We start from the raw sequence: 22,357 nt of genomic DNA, 5'->3' as shown, positions 1-22,357 counted from the left end.
TTTGTCTGCGGGTCATGCTGCAGTTGTTTGCTATTGTGTCCGCAAATGTGTTGTACGGATGGCTTTGTTACAAAAACCGCAATCCCCCGGTTATGTCAACAGGAATGGTCCCCATCCCACAACCTGAAGAGTCTAAAGAAGAAGCAGATGGCTGCGAGGGAGGCCATGGCTCGGCAGACTGTGTCAGATGCCGAGCAGAGTAGCGTTGAATCCTCAGTAATCAGGTGAGTGCTGTGGAGCTCCAGAATCTTGGAAGCCTTTTGACTGACATTTATGAAATCCAGCATTAAATCCATCTGGCTGAGATCGTATTTACTTTTTATGGTCCCAATGTTAGAACTTAAGAGAACAGACAGTCCAGAACAAATTCCTTAGTCCTTACTATGTTTCATTGAGAAAACATTGTAATAAAGAATAAATAATTCAACCACATGTCATGTAGCACTCATGTGTAACAGCTGATATATATATGTGCATATATGTGTCTAGTTTTTCATATTAGTTCAGCTTCTTGACAGTCTTTCTTCACCCCCTCTGGCAACTGCAGAGGTGCCTCCTGCGGTACAACCACCCCTGCTGGGGAATCACTAGGCTCCTCATAATCGTAAAGCCCTGTCAAAGTGCGGAGCCGAATAACAAGATGTCCAACCAAAAGATTTCACACGAGAAAGTGTGAACAAAGACGAGCGCTTAGGTGGGAGAATAGTCAGTATCATTTTTTTGTCTTCTTCTCCCTACAGTCTCCTGCAGGATGCTGAGAGCAAGTCGGAGACAAGCCAGGCTATCTCAGCCAGAGAGCATTTTGTATTCACTGACACAGATGGGCAAGTGTACCACATCACTGTAGAGGGCAACACAGTCAAAGATGGTGCAAGAATTCCACCTGATGTGAGTCCCGAGACTGTCTTTTTTTTTTCCTTCTTCCTCGTCTCTTTACCTTATAAGCTCTTGTACTGCTTCAAGGTCATCCACACCGATCCTTGCACAAAGCTATTTGTCCCCGCTTTATATCGACCTCTTTTCATTTTGTTAATATCATGTTAATCCTTTTTGTACACACAGATCATAATCAGGTTTTTCCTTTACATCAGTCTCTCTTGTCATTCCTTTTCCTTCTGACTGTGTGCTTTCTCTCTCTGTGTTTCTGTTGCTGTAATAAGTTGTGAGGAAAAATGTTAAAAAATTTAGTTGAAACATTTGCATTTTCAAGATACTGGTGACAGTAAAGAAGTGACATTCCATTGTGCATTCTTTTCTTTAAATAGTGTATATGCAGAATAAAATATTCTGTCACCTAACCGTCTGGGCAAATTTGGGGCCAGGTTTGCAATACCATCAGAGGTTAGCATAGCCTACGAGGAGCTTACTGTGCACTCACTTCCTCTTGTGTGCCAATGAAATCAGTGAATCCCTAATTTCCTTCGGGATTAATAAAGTATTCTGATTCTGAATATTGCTCCAACAACCTGCTGTGGCTGTGTCCACACACCCATGTTGTTGGCCATCCTTTGATTGCTGATCATTTCACAGTAGTTTCCCCCTGAAAGGGCTCATTTCAGGAAGTTTTTGACAGTGTAACTACTGATCACCCACCTTCCACCATCTGTTTATCTATTTACTCTCTGTTTCCTAACACACGTTGTTTTTTTTACTGTATACAATCAGTGGGGGAACTCCAGGCCTCAAGGGCCAGTGTCCTGCAGGTTTTAGAGATCACCCAGGTCAGCACACCTGAATCAAATGATTAGTTCATTACCAGGCCTCTGGAGAACTTCAAGACACGTTGATGATGTAATTTAGCCATTTAAATCAGCTGTCTTGGATTAAGGACACATCTAAAACCTGCAGGACAATGGCCCCTGAGGCCTGGATTTCCCCCACCTCTGCTGTGTACCATATCCATCACTTCCAGTCATTTTGTTAGCCAAAGGCTAATAAGTGCTCTTTTTTCTTTTTATGTTCTTCATCTACTTTGGGCTCTCTTATGTTTAGAGGCTAAATATCTCCTTGGTGTTATGTGTTTTACTTTATATCTGCACTGTCTTGTCACTTTACTCAAAAGAAGCTCTGCGTTCCGGTTGTTAGGCAGTGTCTGCCCAATTTTCCCCTCGATAAAGTAAATGCCACCACTCCCTCTTTAAAATCCTGTGTCCTTCAGGTTATTTGTGAGAACTTGTGCAGGGGATGATATAGATTTTGGCTCCCCAACAAAATGTTGCCAACCTAATGTCTCTTTCAGTCATAAACTAAATGTAATCAAAGTAAAGGTTTCAAAGATAAATTGTACAGCGCTATGTTTTTTGCCAGTTCTCTCTCTCTCTCTTTTTTTTTTCCCCTGGGAACCAAACGGCCAGCTGAATGTCTGCGAATTTGACGGTGTCATCAGTTTGTCCCAGATAGCGTTTAGCAAATGTTCACCTCACTGATAGGGAGCAATGAGTCAGGCTACAGGAAAAAGAAAGCGTGTGTGTATTTATATGTAAAGCAAGTACATGTTAACCTAGCTATTAATCCGCTCTGACAGCAAAGTGTCCTCCCTTGTAAAAAGAAACGAGCTATTACTGAAGACAGGATTTCTTTTCACCCGGGTGAATCCAGGATGCATTGGTAACATCATGACTGTAGGATGGTTTGATTACCTTACAAGTGGACATGTCACCCCTAACAAAGAACGCTTCGGATTGTTAATTAAGAAAGTTTCAGTTACCTAAGCCTCCCTTTCTTTTGGAGGACTTTGACTTTCTTGGACTCATTACCTTGTTCAAACTTGCAGTTGTTTAGAGCTTAGTCACGCTGTAGTGTAGCACCTGCTGCTGTCGGGTGTTGATTGCCCACATCTTTGTCATCACTGAAGATGGCACAATCTCATATCTTTTCATTATCATTTAATATATTATTTAACTGAGTAACATTTATCTCACTTCGTGTAGCATTTCTAAAGGGAAACCTATGGAATATATTAGTTTCCTTTGTGAACCGGTGGATTGTTTGCCTATTCAATGCTTTGCTTTCCGCCACGTAGACAGATACCGGCGGTTTACCTGGGGATTTTAAAGCCTTAGTTTTGTGACGGCTTTGAGATTTATTTCTCAAAGATTTGCATACCCCAAAGGTTTTACAGTCTTTTCGGGATGATAGAAGATCTTCATATCTCTGTCAGGGAACTGAGCCAAAGTCTTCTAAAAAGTTTTGGGCTATCACATACTGAGGATGAGCTGACACGTAACATCTTAACATTGGCACTCTGCTTCACAGCATAGTCTGGCCTTATTCAAAACTCAGATGTTGTGCTTGTTTACCACTCAGCTGCCACACATATATCAATTTATTGTCTTGTTTTCTTCATGCCCTGACATTAAATGCCTGGCAGCGAGATGTTTTATTGCAGAGGGAAAAGGGATGGCTTTTATGCTGTTTGAATTGCGCGTTTTTGTTTTTTTAACTACGCAATGGTTGGCTGCATTAAAGACGTGACTTGTGAACATAATAACCTAATTCCTTTTGATGTCTATCTCCAGTTATATGATGGGTAATCATAAACTTCAGACTGCATGTCTGAAGAATCATGGACTCAACTGCAATTTATCTTAAAACTCAGAGGACACAGCTAGAGCGACTCACGTGTGAGGCTAGCACTTTATCATCTTTGCTTTAACACCTTTTTCTTTCTTCCTGTGTTGCAGGGGAGCATGGGCAGTATAGCCTGTATTGCCTGGAAAGGTGACACCCTGGTGCTTGGGGATGTGGATGGCAATCTCAACTTCTGGGATCTCAAAGCTCGTTTGTCGAGGTAACAGCTAGACTGAAAAACCTTATGGTAGCTCCAGTTTTGCTTTCTGATGCTTTGTTAAAGAAACGGTTCATAGATTGTAAACATTATGAGCAAATCGATCAGTAAAGCCCATTTCAGAGGTTGTAGGTTTCGTGTTTGAAATCGCACATGGGTCACTTTTGACCTGCTCTGAATACATGGCACATAAAATGGATTATATGGCCTTTGATGTGCTCTCAGATTTTGTGCAAAGTACATCATGTAGTGCACACAGGCTCATTTTCACGAGCATGTTTGAATGAACCTGTGAGTGATGAAGCTGAAAAGTCAAATCCACAAAGTAAATAAGGTCATTTCTTCTTATTATTAATTGACATTTTCAGGGGGATACCAACACATCGTGGTTGGGTGAAGAAGATTCGCTTCGCCCCCGGGAAGGGTAACCAAAAGCTGCTGGTCATGTACACAGATGGAGCAGAGGTCTGGGACACTAAAGAGGTAAGACTCTATACAGTAACTCCACATGCTGGTAGTTGCATATGAGATGCTATAAATTCCCAGCATGCATACCCTCACTGCACTGCGTAGCTCAGAAGTTAAAAAAGCAACAGTCGTCTTCAGGTTCATAGCAGTGGTTTACGGGCTCACTGTGGCACACTTAATGGGTTTTCATAGAACGGCATTCACTGGGGCATGACAGTATTTCTATGGGGTGCATTAAACTAATGTCCTTTCTGAAGCTAACACTGTAATAATAATACAACTGCTGCAGTTCTGCTGTTGCGTTGACAAATCATTACAGTGTGTTGTATAGGTACACACACGCAGTTCTTAAAAGCTTTCTCTTGACATGTAAAAGCTCAAGCATAGCAGGATGGATGATTGTGAGTTCTGAAGGCGACTCGAATCCCTGCTTCATCTTTAGCTTTGTTTACCAAAGTCGTCAACATCCACAAGGTCCCCTCTGAGCAGTCTACTTTTCATCTTGCCCGAGATTCCTTCTGGCTTGTTTACATTTCAGTTTTTTATTTGATCTAATGTCATCCACTGCATTTTGTTATCTGTATCCATTCTACATTTTTTGTTGGCTTACCCAGCAGCAATCAGTGTTAGATATTAACTGGCAGATTAAATGACACACGCGTCGATGATTTGGTTTATTATGAAGAGCGAGGTAGAGAGAAAATGGTCATCGTGGAGCCCTATTTATGGTCCCCAGTTATAAAAGCCAGACAGTAGATGAGTCAAGCCGTAGAATAAAACAAGAAAAAGCTATAATGTAACAAATCATGAGAATTATGATTCGAAATCTAAAAGAGAATTTCAACCCCAGCTTCCAATGAGCTAATCAGCAGCTGAAGCGGGAAGCACATGAGCCATTTGGGATCTTGTGCTATCACATCGTTAGCTTCATAGCATAAGTGCCTAAGTCATTGACTTAGTCAAATGACTTAGGCAATTATGCTATGAAGCTAACGACATACAAATTCACAACAGTTCAGTTACAGGCATATCTATTTGTTACCAAAACAAACATGTATTTACTGTACTTTTATTTTTTTTTCTTGTGTGCCTATAACATCATTCTGTTTCCTGTTTTACTTGATCAAAAAAAAACTTTCCATATTGTGTCCTTACAAATAAAAGAAGCAATTAGATTGCAATTTGAAATCAATCACCTTGGATGTCCTTTTTCTGCAGGTTCAAATGGTCAGCAGCATGCGCATTGGTCGCAATGTGAACTACCGCATCTTAGACATCGATTGGTGCACATCAGACAAGGTTGTCCTGGCATCCGACGATGGCTGTATCAGAGTGTTGGAAATGGCCATGAAGTCTGCCAGCTACCGCATGGATGAACAAGACCTGACTGGTGAGCTAGGATCCTTATGCTGCATAAAGGACTGAAAAGAAAAGGTTTATGTAGATTTTTGTTGTTGATTTTTGTTAAGTGTCAACTAAAAATGGTTGCATATACCCCGATCAGGCATAACATTATTACCACTGATAAGTGAACTAAATAACACTGATTGTCTTGTCTCTTCATCACGTAAGCCTTTTCTTCTCAAAATTGATGAACTAGAAGCTGGAAAACTGGGCAAGACGACTGGGTCAGAACATCTCCTAAACTGCAGCTCTTATGAAGGCTGGTCCATGTGGTCCAATCCAACAGATTAGCTACTGAAGCTCAGTTTGCAGAAAAATGTAATTCTGGTAGAAAGGAATCAGAATACACAGTGTCTCACAGTTTGTTGTGTATAGTGCTGCATAGCCGCAGACCAATCGGGGTTCCCATGGTGACCCCGGCCATCACCAAAAGCGCCAATAATAAGCGCGTGAGTAAATGGACCACAGAGAAGTGGAAGAAGGTGGCCTGTTTTATTTTTTAAATTTACATAATGTGGATGGCCAGATGTGTGTGCATCGCATGCCTAGGGAACACCTGGCACCATGCTACTATATGGGAAGAACCGCAGCACAGTTTGGTCAAGGCTGTTTTGGCAGCAAAAGGTGGTCTGACACAATATTAGGCAGGTGGTTGTTATGGCTAATCGGTGTAGCTGTGGATTAGAGCTCCTTTACCCAGTTACAGGTTGGCATCTGTAGTCACTCAGTTTATGATGCTGATAAAACCTACAGTCTAATATTGTGTTCTTTCTTATCTGTGGTAAATATGCACAGATCCAGTGTGGTGCCCTTACCTGCTGCTGCCCCGAGCTGCCCTCACTCTTAAGGCTTTTCTTCTGCTGCAGCCCTGGTCAGGAACCTTTACCATGGACGTCACGCAAGTGTAAGTCTCACCTCTGAACAAGTGTTCACTGTGAAATCGTCTCCTTGTTTACATGTCTTTTTAGTCAGGCTAACTGATTTTGACCTGAGGATGATTTTAACTTTCACAAAGTGCTGCTGAGCTAAAGGAACTAGCAACAAGATTTAACGTTATGAATAGGTTTGGTTTGACGTGATCAGAAGCTTTACTTCTCATTTTCTTGTACATAAGGGTGCAGATACATTTTAGTAAGAGAAAGCAACTTACTGAGTAGAAGTTCATGAATTGACCTGAGGTTGTCTGCAAGATCCGTATGAGCTGTGACCATATGATGTTTGAATAAACTGTTTGAGCAGTGTAAAGATGGGTTTTACTGATGTGTTTTTAAAAATAAAAATGAAATATTGCTTCCTACCCTGAAAGCAGGCGGTTGTAAGTGAGCAGAGCAGCACATCAATTGTTGTCAGTAGTTTCAATTATTGATATCCACACAGCCTCGGCCAGTAATCTGTGTGAAATGCTCTAGGTTAAATTGCATTTAAACATGTGTACTGTGTACTGCTCTATTTGAGGAGGAAGACCAATAAGCCATCTTCTGTTGAACTGTGCTACTTTTACAGTTACAGACTGATCTCATCTCCCCACATACAGTATGTTCTACAAAAAACTAATGAATGAGTATGAGAAGGTTTTCAACTCTGCTATCTCAAAACCAAACTTTCCCCTCATTAATTCATAACGTTGACCTATTTTCAGACTGATTCACTCTGAGGAGAAATAAAAATCATCTGATTGCGAATCTTGGTTACAATTTAGTAATACCATCCATTTTTAATCTACTTTCACTTTGCATTGAAGGATGATTTTTATGTCTGTCAACCAAAAAATAGTTTTAAGAACAGTTAAAAAGTAGTTATGGAAAAGGATTAGGGCCACTGGGGAAAAAAAAGAGGGGCACTTTTTTTTTTCTTCCTTTCCAGAATTCTGAGAAAAAAGTCAGAATTTAAAAAAATAAATAAATCTGAGAAAAAAGTCTGAATTCGGACCTTTTTTTTTTTTTCCTCGGAATTCTAATCTGAGATTAAAGTCAGAATTTAAAAAAATAAATAATTCTGAGAAAAAAGTCTGAATTCTGACTTTAATCTCAGAATTCAGATTTTTTTTCTCAGAATTCTGGAAAAGAAGAACAAAAAAGTCGAGCACACTTTCCCCCCCCAGTGGCCCTAATCTTCTTTCATAGGTAGCTGTGTTTACAAAACTTTGTTAGAATTTTCACCCAGTTTGCAAAATGAGAACTGAAAATATAAATATCGAAAATGTAATTAATTTTAAGTAAGATGTCTGCAAGATTAGGCTCTTACTTTTTCATCTACCACTACAGCTTCTGTCAACCACCCAGACACTGTCTGTAAAAATCACCAGTATAAACAAGTAAACAGCTCAACGCGGGATTCAGCAGAGGCCGTCCAGAGGGACACTATTTAAGCCAGATGTAGTTACAAACCCATTTAACTGAGCCCTGAGTATTTCACTGCTTCACAGCTCCCTTATCATAAGTAAGCAGCTATATTAGCAGCGTGTGTAAGGCAATACCCATCCTCAGCTTAAATGTTAGAATAGACTTCGCTTGACACCGCAGATCGACTTCTCTTAAAAAGTGTTCAGATTTCCATTTAATATCAGGTCAGGTTCTATTTAAGGTAGATGTTAAAGGAGCCGTTTGACTTGCTTTGATCCTTCTGTTTCAGAGACTACAGTGAGAAAGATGAGATAAAAGGCCTAATCCAGGAGCAGCTCAACTCATTATCAAAGTGAGTTACTGCACTGTTGCTTTGTCCTCTAATGCCAAGTTCGTGTGATAACTCGATATTAATGTAATGGCACAGACACTAACAACCAAATAACAGTGCATGTATGTGATTCCAGTTTGTGTTCATGTAGGGTTGTTTTACAGTTAGAAACTGTAAGTCCTTCCTTAGTGCTTAGACAGCGGGCCCAGAGAGCATGTAGTCTGTGGGTTGACAGATAAGACGAAACTCCTGGAACAGCCACACTGGGCCTGCTGTGTTAGAGAAGTGTAATTGGCCCTGGCTGTGTTTTGATTGTCTGTCTCTGATTGGCCCCCCAGTGATATGAAGAGTGTGCTACAGGACCCAGAGCTCAGTCTTCTGCAGCGCTGCCTCCTCGTCTCACGGTGAGTTCGAGCTCTGTGTGAAGTTGCCAGTGTTTGTCTCTGCGCAGATTGTACCGTGTTCGTGAGCGTTCGCTAGTACCCTGGGGCGGTTATTTTGTTAACATTCAGACAGTGTATCTATGTCAAAGACTCATAAAAGCCTTGGTTACAGAGTTCCAACAGAAGTATCAGAGTATAAGGGACAAGAAAAAAAGTTGTCTAATATAGAGAATAATACTAACTTAATGATATTCTCTAATAAAAATAATAATTCTGACTTTACATGAGTTGCACAGTGAATATTTGCCCTCATTGTGCAAGAAAAGCACCTTGGGCTTTTTTGGGGTGGATTTAATATTTTTTCATATCTATGTTCACATTTTTTGTATGACAGACTAAACATTCTCAGGATGGAGGATACCAATCTTAAAAGATATTGCAGCCATCTTTTAGAGAGCTTATTTCAGCTACTCGGTGATGAAGAGGGCGACTTTCTATCTTTGAAATAACACACAGGAGTTCCTTTCATTTTTTTCATAATTTTAAAATTACAGTACAATCTGGGCAGCTACCAGTACCGTTTCTGTAATTTTACATATTTATCATGTAGTTTTAGTGATCGTGCCCACTTAAGATCAGAGAGTGGCCCATGATGATACATTTGACCAGATCATAGCTTGTGTCTTCTTTCTAAACTCCTGTGTGACTTTTTGGTGGTATGCTTTGCATTGTTAGCATGCTAGAATATTCTTCTCCTGCCCAGTTTCTGCAGATGAAAAGTGATCTCATCAGCCAGTATTGTTCTCCATAATCTCCACAGTCATACATGGTGCCTCCTATAATTATCACCTCCCCGGTTCCTTCTGCACTCTTGAAGAGCCGTATTCTCTCACCTTGGTGCATCACTCTCAGGACTATGCATTCTCGGTTCACAGAGGTTTTTGCAGTGCTATTTGTGCTCTTGCCTCTTCATCTAATCTAACAAACTTGTCTTGGTCTCGTCTGACCAAATAACGCTCAGTATTCCGGCTTATCTTCATGGTTTCTAGAAAAGTCAAATAAATGCAGTCAGTTGCTAGAGAAACGTGAATTTCCATTGTGCCTAGTCTGAAACTCTTGTTTTTCAGCTCTAGATTGCGCAAGTAGCCATCTGTCATTTTAGCCAGGCGGCCACTGCAGCTCTGTATCTTGTTCAATACCTTCTGATTACTGCTGTAACTTTCTTTCAACTGATTTTTTTGGCCCGTCTCCCCATCATCCTGTGTCCTTTTCCATCTTTTTTTTTTTATAATCTCACAATCAAATTTCATTTTCCCTGGCTTTTTCTTTTCCTCATGGAGCCATGCTGCAGAGTCAATTGTCAGTCTGGTTTCAGTGATCACAGGTTTTCTAACTTGACTGTCAGTGATGTATTGGCTTGTGCTACATTGAGTTTTTACCTTTTGCAGGAAGGTTTTTGTTTCCTTTCTCCTCCAAAAGCTGTTTTTTAAGAAAGTTTTTGCTTTTTTGTTGCTTTGAATAGTAGAGGAAATATTGTACTCGTCAACAGAGAAATGAGGCTGCTATTGAGAGCTTTGCTATTACACAAGGCTGGGCTCATTTTTCTACTATATTGTAAAGTGATGTTTTAGCAGGGATTTCTAGTTATTTGTGGAGGAAAATAATTATAAACATGTAACTACTTAATTTAGAACAAATTGGAAAGATGAGCCAGAAGGTGTAAAATTATCAAGCAAAGCAAATTATTTTGTTTTTGAAACATTTAAATTAACTGCCAAAGAGCATATACTTGCTGTAACTGTAAAGTGTAGTTCTGAAGCACCACAAAAAAAGTATGAGACTTGTGCTTGTGTCAGCAACTCTCATCTCATCTCTGCTTCAGCCTTCATTTCCCTCGAGCATCTGACAAATCTAGAGCAGCCAGTATGAAAAGAAAGGCAATATCATATCATCCCACCCCTGTTTGCATCCTGTTATTAATGCCATGATTTACCAGGAAAGTCTAAAAGATCATTTTTGTTCCTTGAACACCCTGGCTGCACTCTCAGTGAGAGCTCACGATTATGTCTCTACATCTGGCTGTCTCAAGTTTCCATGCCATTGTTAATGTCATAAGGTAACCTAGCAACAGCTATGTGTCTGTGCCGATATGTTAAAGGAGGCTGAGGAAAGTAAAGCAGGAGGAGGAGAGCTCACTTACAGACAAAGCGTAGGCTGGATGATGGAGGAACTGTGGTCATTAATGAGCAAACGAGTAGGGAAACCAGGTGCCATGATGATTCAGGCTGCAGAATCTGACTAGTCCAGAGACAAACACTGAACTCAGGTGATGCGTTTTTGTTCTTCTGTGGCAAACTGCAGGCTGTTCGGGGACGAGTCAGACCTTCACTTCTGGACGGTGGCATCCCACTACATCCAGTCATTTGCACAGGCTCGTCAGCTAACTGTGTCCGCCGCAGAGGGTCAGGCCCAAAGCGAAGGAGTCCAACCGTCACCTCAGAGCCACCTGGACATCTGCCACGATGTCTTGTGTGAAACCTCTTATTTCCAGGTCAGTATAATAAGAGAAAATGGAGAAAGTGTTTACCTGTGTTTGGTGCTGTCTCTTTGGTGAGCAGAGAAAGTAAAGACAGATAAGTTTCAGCCAACATTGGAAAAAAAAAAATCCCCCCAGGAGTCATCCCAAAGACAGTCGATGTCCTCAAGCCAGACTATGCACAAACAAACACAGACGGCCTGTCCCTTATCGTCCACGGTGTCAATATCACCTCGGTCAAACAGTGCATTCTGTTACTAATGACGCTGTGGATCTACTCTCGCCCACATTTTTAAGCCTTTAAGGTCAACTCCATGCCTTCCTCTCCTCTGAGTGATTCAAGCCCTTATTGATGCCCTCTTAAAAATGTCTAATTTGTTTGTGCAGTCTGATTGCATAGCATCCTGCTGAAGACATTCTTGCATCAGCATCCAAGGTCTTTATAAATATGACTCTTCTCTTTTCATCTTCAGTTAACAGACTAGTTAGACGTGTTTCAGCACACTGAGCAACATTTTTCAAATGTCTCCATCGTTTTCCTATTTTGTATCTGTGAACTGACTTAATTTCTAGTCTGCAAAAAAGAGACAGTTTGAAAAACATAAGATAATTAAAAATTGGCTTACTGTGCATGTGGAGATAGCATTTTCTGGATTTTTTTTTTTTTTGGCTGCTGTACCGTTTTTTTTCCCCCACTGTGCCAACCTCCGTGTACCCGAGAAAGTAAAATGAGGAAAAAACCTTTTCCATTTTTGATAAAAGACGATTTAGCCAGTTGAAAACAGTGCCCCAGACCTTTCAGTTCAAGGTTTTAAGTAGCAACAAGCAAATGTACTGTCTAATTTCACTCAGTATAGTTCCAATTAAAAAGTCTTAACATCTTTTTCTAATGGATTATGCACCATTCCGTTTTTGTGAAAGTTGTGCTGCTTGCTAATGAGGGGCCATGCAGTGATCACAAAGTTAGGACTTTCAAAGAGCTACCAAGACAGTGTGCAGCAGCATTTGGCTCCTGTTGTCATAAAACGACTTCAGTGGCAGCAGCCTGCATGTAATTACTAATATCCCGGACTCCAGTACAGAGCACACAGCTCTGAAGTTACTAAACTCATTTGGTATCTCCGCAAGGAAGTATACCCACAGCTATGAATTGCAGAAGAATTCATCAAAATAAAGCGAAGCCAATAAAAGAAGCCTCTGTTGTAGATGTAGACTCAATAAATGTGTGCACGTAGCCATTCTTATAAAGAAATCTACTATGCTGCTATCTCTCCCGAAAATTGATGACTCAGTCTTTTGTCCATCAGCTGCTGTTTTTCTTTTTCTTGCCTATCTTTTGCTCATTGAACAGAGTGCAGTCAGTACATACAATCACACAATCTCGATGCCTGCAGTGAGTATAGCAGATTGAGCCCACGCGAAACCAACCTGAAGAATTTCTTTTAACATGCCTGTTGAGACATGCATGGGACGCCCTGCCCTCCTTAAAGAATATATCAGATCCAACGCCACCTTCACTGAACCCCCAGGGTAGTGAAGACCTGAACGTCTATCCTTCCCCCAGGGAGACAATTTTTGACTGAGTCGGGGAAGCCACGGAGACATTTTCACCAACACATCAGTGATTTTTCTCCATGTCCTCCAGCTCCCTTTGTGTCAGTACAGTCAGTATTACACATCATTATGGGGATATAGCATCACGCCCCAAGACTCCCACAGAGCTGACATGGCCTTGAAACAGCAGCTGCAGTGATGACAGCTGCATCATTTTCCCACTGACAGGTTTGAGTGACTTTCTGAGCCATAGAGTGTAGGTAAAAATAAAAAAAAGTCACAAAGTCATGTTTGGCGAACCTAAGATAGCATGCTGTATCTCTTCCACAGAGATGACCCATAAAGTCCCCAAGAAGTGACCACATACTGATGGATGCGTCCACACAAGGCAGTTAGAAAGACATCATTTTGTGGAAACCTTTTGTTTCTATCACTGCGTGATCAGTGAACAAAGAACTAGTCTTGTTTACTTCCCACATACAGTTAGCATGATGCATTAACTGGACGTGGGAAGCTGGCGTCTGGTGAAGACTGCTCATTCAGCCTTTGTTCCACAGATGGAAGAGGTGTCACCGTCCACTCAAAGACATGAAGAAGGCAGCTCTAAACTTCTCCATACATTACATGGTGGAGGTGCACATGAGAATAAAAATGTCAGACTTTGTACCGGGATGAGGCAGGTTAAAGCCTGCTCAAAGTCGGCGTGATCTCACCCATGTGAGAATGGAGCAGGTCAAGTTGAATTCACAGTAGTGGGCGAGTGGATGGTGCGTTGTGTTTCCTGTGTGGTCTTGTCCAGGAGCACCTTAACCTAAACCAAACAGAGTATTTCTTCCACTGACTTCATCTTTGAAGTGAAGTATCTGACAGGGAAAAAATGAGATCTCCTGTCACCAAGAATTGGGAAACAGAGACTTAATAATGAAATACAGTACAGGGAGCACTGACACCCAAGAAACTTGTGAAGTTTTTAAAGACATTATAATTATACTCTCCATCTCTGGTATATGTATTCATGTAATCCATCACTTTCTCCCTATATTAATGCATGCGTACTAACTCATATCCTCTCTGTCTCTCTCTGACACAAAGTTTAATGGATTTCTGGAAGCACTTGTTACACAAAGCAAAAACTTATTCCTACTACTCCTTAAGTTGTTGCTCCTTGTGTTTTTCTTTTTAACAGAAGTTCCAGCTGGATCGAGTTCACCTGCAGGAAGTAAAGCGCTCCAGTTATGAACACACTAAGAAATGCGCTGACCAGCTCCTCCTTCTGGGTCAGGTAAGTATGACACCACCGCACCGCCTACACAGTTAAAGTGCATCTGCATGGAGACTATAGCTGTGAGTTGTCATGTGGCATAACTGGTAGACTATGCACCACACTTTCCATTGCAAACCACACAAATCTACACCTCCTTAGCTGTGCATACATGCAAGCTAAAATGTCATAGTCATAAATAGTTCATATCGCAGTGAAGAAAATCAGCGCTGCTCCTGTCCTCCCTAGCTTCACAGCCTGCGGGGACTGACATCACCTCTTTCACCTCTCAATGTCACCACTCTCCTTCTAATCACAAGCTGCAATCAGCCGGCTGTTTGCTGGAGGTGCAGTTATCCAGCAGGCAGACAGGCAGAGGCCGGTCGGTGCTGACCCCAGCACGAGCTCCAGCCTTCATCTACACCAGATGAAAAGCATGATAATAAACATAATTTCCCCTCGCAGCTCTGTCTTGTTCAGCTCGTGCACAGTGGTTACCTATCAGAGCCACTAATGCCTTGTTTCTCTCTGCTGCCACGGTAATTACGCTCTCATCTCTTTGTTGTTGCTCTCAGACGGACCGGGCGGTGCAATTACTGTTGGAGACGAGCGCAGACAACCCCAGCTACTACTGTGATTCACTCAAGGCCTGCCTAGTGACCACCATCACCTCTTCAGGCCCCTCGCAGTCTACAATCAAGCTAGTGGCCACCAATATGATAGCTAATGGCAAGCTTGCAGGTAGTGTTCCTCTATATCTGATACCAGAAAGAACATTTTTATTTGTATAGCATACACCTGGGATCTTTTTATTTTTAATTTAAATTGGAAAGATTTATATTGGAATCAATCAATAAATCAAATAATGCTTATCTTATCAATTTGGCTAATAGCAGCATTGTGTAATGAAACCATTCTGCTGCTTTCAGGGCCAAGTTGGCCACCTTTGGTACTGATAGCTATGATGTCTCACACGTGTGTATGACTTGTCAATCTTCTGCTGTTTATCAGAGGGAGTTCAGCTGTTGTGTTTGATTGACAAGGCAGCAGATGCTTGCCGCTACTTGCAGACCTACGGGGAGTGGAACCGAGCCGCATGGCTGGCTAAGGTAACTCAGCATGACGGGATCCATCAGCAGGATGAAGATCAGATACTGAGTAATGTTTGGATAGTGTAAATCTGTGGGCATGTGAGTTGTGGATGTGTGACGCTTATGGCGCCACGATTTATTCTCTGAAGTTTGTTTTCCTGTTAGCTGTTGCACATCAGGGAACTCTCGTAGTGGTCACATATTTATGCTCCCCTAGACTTTTATACAAACATAGACTGTGTGCACAGTTATTAGGCAAACATTTTGACCTTATCGTTGTTTTTATGCATATTTTCCAGCTATAAGCTTTATAAACTTGAATGACTTATTGGATTGAAGCATATCAGGTGATGTGTGTAATGAAGGAGGGTCTGGTCTAAGGAGATCAGCAATCTATATCAGCTTCTTTTCCTCGTGCAAAATGGGCACAAAAAGATATTTAACTGACTTTGAAGGGCAAAACTTATTTTTAAAATAATCTTTCAAGGAGATGCAAAAATTGTTACAATATTAGGGCATGATGACAGAACTAAACTTATTGTTGTAAATAGTCAACACGCAGACAAGATACGTGTTGAGGGAAAAAAGAGTCAAATTAACTGCCAAAGATTTGAGAAGACTCAGACATAAAGCTGTTAGGAATCCCTTATTCTGCAGCGCTGCCATATTCTAGAAGGCAGCCTACCTGCAGTGCAAGGTGTTCAGTGCTCAGAGACACAGCCACAGGCTGAACCCGACCACCAATGAACAAGACACATAAATTAATACCTCAGTACTGTGCCAGAAAATATCTAAAGATCAGATGGAAGGGACTGTTGTCAGGCCACACAGACGGGCCTTTGGATGGATCGGTAACCGGCTCTAGGCAAGGCAAGTTTATTTATATAGCACAATTCAACAACAAAGTGCTTTACAGAGACATTAAAAAAACAAAGACAATGAAAAGCATGATTTAAGTTTGATTAAAATTTGAAATTTAAGCTTAAAAGTGTGGATTTGGTGCTTTATTCAAATGCAGCTGAGAACAGGTGAGTCTTCAACCTGGATTTAAATAAACTGAGTGTTTCAGCTGATCTGAGGCTTTCTGGGAGTTTGTTCCAGATATATGGAGCATAAAAGCTGAATGCAGCTTCTCCGTGTCTGGTTCTGACTCTGGGAACTGATAAAATACCGGATCCAGATGACCTGAGGGATCTGGAAGGTTGATACTGGGTCAGGAGGTCACTGATGTATTTTGGTCCTAAACCATTCAGAGCTTTATAGACCAGCATCAGAACTTTAAAGTCTATCCTCTGACGGACAGGCAGCCAGTGTAAAGACCTCAGAGCTGGACTGATGTGGTCCACTTTTTTGGTCTTAGTGAGGACTCGAGCAGCAGAGTTCTGAATGAGCTGTAGTTGTCTGACTGATTTTTTTAGGTAGACCTGTAAAGATGCTGTTACAGTAATCAAGCCTACTAAAGATGAATGCATGGACTAGTTTTTCCAGGTCCTGTTGAGACATCAGATCTTTTATCCTTGATATATTCTTGAGGTGAAAGTAAGCTGATTTTGTTATTGTCTTAATGTGTTTTTCTAAGTTTAGGTCTGCATCCATCACTACACCCAAATTTCTCGCCTGGTTTGTGGTTTTTAGATGTATAGATTGAAGTTCTCTGGTGACCTGTAATCGTTTTCCTTTGGCACCAAAGACTATTATCTCAGTTTTGTTTTTGTTTAGCTGGAGAAAATTGTGGCACAACCAGTCATTGATTTCCTCAGTGCATTTACCAAGAGCCTGTACAGGGCCACGGTCTCCTGGTGACATTGTGATATATATTTGTGTGTCATCTGCATAGCTATGATAGTTTATTTTGTTGTTCTTTATAATCTGTGCCAATGGGAGCATGTAAATGTTAAACAGAAGGGGTCCCAAGATGGAACCTTGGGGAACTCCACATGTGATACTTGTCTGCTCAGATGTGAAGTTACCTATTGATACAAAGTATTTCCTGTTTTCTACGTATGTTTTGAACCAGTTTAGTACAGTTCCTGAAAAACCTGCCCAGTTTTCCCGTCGTTTGAGTAATATGTTGTGGTCAACTGTATCAAATGCTGCACTGAGATCCAGCAAAACTAAGACTGACATTTTTCCACTGTCTGTATTCAGACATATGTCATTAAATACTCTAAACTCCACTTTGAAGCAGACATCAGGTGGGGCTGGAGGTAGGGTACTGATATGAGCTGGTATTATTAAAGATGAGCTAATGTATCGTTTCGGGTTGAAGATGGCCTCAAACTCAACTCCCAAACAGACTGCTAGTTTTTAGAAGACACTTTCTTGAAGCAGCATACAGGAAAAGGTCTGCGTCTTTTCAGAAGATCCTGATTTTTATACAGGACAATTCTCACATATATCATCAACATTTTGGATTTACCAAGAGTGCTGTAGTTGTTCACTACTAAAATTTATATTTTGTTGACTAATAATTGTGCACGCAGTGTGTTTTAGCAGAAGAGTGACAAACCTCCAACTAAGAACAATAATTCATGCCTTTGCGTATCGCGTTTGCTTCCAGGTGCGTCTGAACCCAGCAGAGAGCTCAGATGTGCTGAAGCGCTGGGCAGAACACCTCTGCTCCCCACAGGTCAACCATAAATCCAAAGCCATTCTGGTGCTGCTTTCACTGGGCTGCTTTTACAAAGTAGGAGAGATGCTCCACAGGTAGGAACAAGCTATAGATTCAGAAATGGGAAGATAAGACTCTTGTAATTATCCCCTGTAATAAAATACATGGATGTATAAATATATTAGCTCACTTTTTCTTCTCGAAAATGAGATTCCCTTTCTTGCACTAAAGTTTTTTGTTCTAAGACGTTGCACTTTCACAGTCCTTTTCGTCCTGATTACACTGAAGGACAAACCACAGTGTAGGGTGTGGGCTGTACCTGTGTCTCTTACCTCAGCATCGATCTCCTCTGAGAATACCGGTCCCCCCTCCTTAACAGCTCATGCTCCGAGATGCTTCTGGCAGCAAAAAGCTCTCAGAGAGAATTAGAGAGACATGAGGACGACAAGGTTGATGTATTCTGTAGGAACACAGGCATCAAGGCAGGGACGATGCTGGTTTCTGATGGTCCCTCTCACCTCCTTCTCTCTGTATCTTTCTTTTCTTCCTTCCATCTCCCGGACAGCATGAGACACTTTGATCGTGCCGCCCTCTTCATCGAAGCCTGTCTGAAGTATGGGGTGATGGAGGCCAACGACTCGTCCAATATCCTTTTTGAAAACCCATTATTGTTACACGTTACAAGTATGCACCTGATAGTAGGCAGCTTCACAGTGAAGGTCAATTTAGATGCTCTGCAGAGCACATCAAGCTCTATTTCACATTTTCCCATTAGCCAGTAACACACTGTGATCACAGAGAACAGTTGGAAAACTTTTTCAACCTAAACTTTGAAAGCTTATTGTATATCACCATCTATGGGCACAGTTTTGGCACATACTTCTTATCTGTAAGATTTAAATATATTTACCATCTAACTCAAGTAGTATGGTATCCTGTAGTGTTCCCCTGCTCCTCTGTGACTCAACTGAGATAACCTGTAACCCTTAACAAGAATTTATGTCTACATCTGTCCTACCAAACCCTTCTTTTTATCAGCCACATTTTTAATGCGCACAGTGCTGCACAATCTCTATTTTATCTAATACACGGCTGAGTATGTTGTGAGAGAAGAAAAAGAATCTGACATTCACCTAAAAGCAATATTTCATCTAGAAATCTCTGCTGTGTAATAAGATATCTGTTTGTCTTGTCAAAGCTGTGTTTACTCTGTGTTTTAACCACAAAGCGAGTTATGATTCATGAGGACCAGATCAAGCCAGGCTCTCTTCGAGCGCAGGTTTTTGTTGGAGAAGTGACAATAACGTCAAACAGCTTTTTAGTAAAAATATCTCTATTTTTCAGACTTTGTGAGTACATGAGCCAACACTGCCTAGAAGTTAGGCCCACACAAAAGAGCAAGTGTGTGTGTGTGTGTTTGAGAGAGACCAATTAATCTTTGTAAATTTAGTAATCACATAAGCCAAATGTACAATGTGCAAGAGGGTGAATGCAGTCATCCTACTGTAGCTGAAATCAGTGCAGTGCACCAACCAATCTTCCTTTCAAGAAGCTTAGATCTTATTTTTGGTCTAAAAAAACATTTTGAGCAGGGAAACACAAACGGTAGTAAAAAAGGTAACCATAGAAACCCTCAGCTCCATCCTTTCTATCACCCTGATGCTGGCAGGTCCTTAGGATGTCAGGAAACCACATAAGCAGCAGATGGACCACCCTGAGCCTTTTTCTGCCAGGGGTTAAAAGGGAGTTTTTCTTTCCCACTGTCGCCAAGTGCATGCTCACACAGGGTGGTCTGCTTTGGACTGGTTCTTATATATAGCTTTTGTACTCCACATGAGCACTCAAAGTGTCTTTAAATGTAATGCACACTTTGCACTGGCAGGAAGCTAACAGTATCACTGAGCTGAGCGCCTGCATTTATTGTGTTATTCTCTAGTTAAACGCTTTTGTTTTATTTGTTACCTTTTTGGATTTGGTTCAGTGATATAATTAGACCAACACTTGATTAATCTTTCTTGAACTTCTATAGATGAGATGCCAGTATGTAAAAGTTTCAAGTCGCTCTGCTGTGGCATCTCCTTAACTCACTATGCACATAAACTTATCGAAGCTGCATTTCTGGAATACGCGCGGCTGCTGCGCACGCTGGGCCTGCGGGAGGGTGCTGCTCTGTGGGCGTCGCGGGCTGGCAGCGCTGGGGAGCAGCTGATGGAGGAGCTTTTTCAAGGAGAGGGAGGTATACCGGAAGCCATTCTCGGCGAAGAGGTCGTCGAGCTGGGCCTGGAGAGCAAAGAGTGACCTCGAAGACGGAAGATTGAGAAGACGACGGACAGCCCGCTCTTTGGTGTTTATCGAGAGTTAGACTGAACGGCTAACTTCAGTTAGTTAACAGTTCAAAGCATCCAGGAGCATTATGATCGTCATCATGATCGTCATCTTCACATCAATATGAGGAGTTTAATTTGATGTTGAGTCAGTGGGTTTGTCTGTGACAGTAATCAGACTGAAATGTCGTCATGTTTGGTGAGACCATTGTGTCTGTGCTCTGTCTGTATGTATCAGCCCCAAAAGAAACACTTCCCTTGTTTACCTTTATCCCCCAAAAATCTGTATATGTTTTGGTAGATTGATTGATAAATTCAAAGGATTTTTTCTTTTTTACAGTTTACTTGTTAAGCCTTATTTTCCGTGCCTGTATTAATTTCCGAGAACTGCTGTAGCTCTGCATGTTCAATTTGCCTTTAGTTTGCTGAAATTGAAAGTGGCAGAATTCATTTATTCTCCAAGTTACAGGTTCTCTATTCCTGTTTTGAAAAATGCAAATCATTTGAAAGTGTCATTAAAGTGACAGTCCATTTTCAAATGACGTGACACATTCCCAATTGTTTTGTTTGTTTTGCATTTGATATAACCAAAAAGCTGCATAATTTTGATTGAAAACTTGCCTGACTGTCTTGGAAATGTACAGTAATGTTGCTGTAGACAGGCACACAGCACACTGGGGGAGGGGTTTCTGCAGCAGGTGGTGGTGCTTTATAAGTAATTGACCAAAGCCTGCTGCTGCTGCTGCTCTTGCTGCACGCGCCTCTGCAGCTGTAATAGTTGGATGGCAGTAAAATTGCACAGCCAGCCCACCCTGCACTTATTAGACACTTATTAGTATATTATCTCCCTTGATGCCAAGGACAGAGGAGTCTGACCGCAGCCACCTGAGGGATTGAGCACCATTTAATTAGAGTGTGCAGAGGGTTGTTTGTTAATCCAATCCAATAATCCAAATGGATTTTTAAAATCTTTTCTATTTTTAACGGAGAATTGTGAGGATACGTTGCAACATGTGTACTTTGATGTTTGTGTAGTGAAGTTGTTCTCTAGTGTGTATGTGTGTCACAAGAAGAGCTGTCAAAACTCCTTTTATTCAGACCTCTGGATCATTTACACAAATACTCTGTGCTGCTTCTGCTGTTGCTCATCACAATCACAGAACCCGACACACTGGCTGAGACGCCGCCAGCTTTCCTTTGCTTTGCTTTCACCTCGTTACATGGTAAAAATGTCCTGATCATAAAAAAACAAAACGAAATGTGCGCAACAATGCAAAGATTTTAGTGACTGTGTGTTTAATTTGCTTTATGTTCAGCAACTTCATCCACGGGACCTTGTAGTGCGTTACTGTGTTTCATAAACACGTCAGTGCCGTTTTCTCTCCTGTGTTACAGTAAACCCCAGGCTGTGTCACTATGGCAACCCAGTCCTATTTTAGGGGGGGGGGGGACTGCATGTTTTTCCTGTATATCAATTTTCACACGGCCTCCCCATAACGTGCTGTAGGATCCCGTAGAGTCGCACAATCCAACAGACAACGTTATGATGTAGCTGACCCGAAGCTGTGTCATCTTCTTCCAGTCGTAAAGGTATTGTGGAAGCAGCGTGTACTGTACTGCCCATTTGTGATCGGGCACTGGTTTGATTAACACTTGCTGCTTTTCTTTATATGTAGATGAACTCAACAAAATAAAATAGTTGAAAATTGAGGCATGTAGATGGGAGACGTGCCTTTAGCAGTATATTTTGTAAGAAATGATTGTAATGGTGTCAAAGTTTAGTGGCCCCTCTCCTCTCCCTCATTGTTCTTTGATCACGGTTTACACGGTGACCCTAATGCTTTAAGTTATATAGATATTGCAAGAGAGTAGAAATGTATGTGTGTATATATATATATATGGATGGCAATAAAATCGATATTAACTTCCATGTTTTCTGTGTGTTGCTACAGATCTGAAGACACAAGAGGGCGCTTTAATCCCTCAGGAGGCAGGGTGACTGGTTTCTGTAGAGATCCATTATAGCCAGTGTTCCTTTTAATTTTCCTCGTTTAATTTCAACCCAGGTAGATTGAATTTGAGCGTTCGTTCATTCATCAAGCTGTCCTAAAAGTTAATTAGTTCCTGTTTCAGCCACTTCCGCGATTAATTACTCCCTTTCTGCTCACAAGGAGGGCCAACAGCTGGCTTCAGCTCTGTGTCCAGGTCTAACCGTTTTCACTCTTTTCTTCGTCGCAGATTTATTCATTGACGTGTATTCTGCTT

General features: G+C 41.4%; 1 protein-coding gene across 1 annotated transcript in view; it reads left to right on the top strand.

Moving 5' to 3' along the window:
* wdr11 (WD repeat domain 11) overlaps positions 1-22,022 on the top strand; it is a 61,275-nt gene extending 39,253 nt beyond the window's left edge. Inside the window, exons 15-29 of the mRNA XM_076891867.1 lie at positions 103-224; positions 741-888; positions 3,684-3,790; positions 4,156-4,270; positions 5,474-5,645; positions 6,455-6,563; positions 8,291-8,353; positions 8,671-8,736; positions 11,077-11,266; positions 13,992-14,087; positions 14,642-14,807; positions 15,078-15,175; positions 17,718-17,863; positions 18,334-18,416; positions 19,867-22,022. Of these exons, the coding sequence (XP_076747982.1) occupies positions 103-224; positions 741-888; positions 3,684-3,790; positions 4,156-4,270; positions 5,474-5,645; positions 6,455-6,563; positions 8,291-8,353; positions 8,671-8,736; positions 11,077-11,266; positions 13,992-14,087; positions 14,642-14,807; positions 15,078-15,175; positions 17,718-17,863; positions 18,334-18,416; positions 19,867-20,066 (1,881 nt within the window). The 3' untranslated portion in view covers positions 20,067-22,022. The remainder of the gene's footprint in view (positions 1-102; positions 225-740; positions 889-3,683; positions 3,791-4,155; positions 4,271-5,473; positions 5,646-6,454; positions 6,564-8,290; positions 8,354-8,670; positions 8,737-11,076; positions 11,267-13,991; positions 14,088-14,641; positions 14,808-15,077; positions 15,176-17,717; positions 17,864-18,333; positions 18,417-19,866) is intronic.
* The last annotated feature ends 335 nt before the right edge of the window (positions 22,023-22,357 follow it).

Source organism: Maylandia zebra, linkage group LG13, assembly GCF_041146795.1.
Source record: "Maylandia zebra isolate NMK-2024a linkage group LG13, Mzebra_GT3a, whole genome shotgun sequence".
NCBI lineage: Eukaryota > Metazoa > Chordata > Actinopteri > Cichliformes > Cichlidae > Maylandia > Maylandia zebra.
Note: the sequence above shows the minus strand (reverse complement) of the source record. Positions and strands in the feature narration are given on the sequence as shown.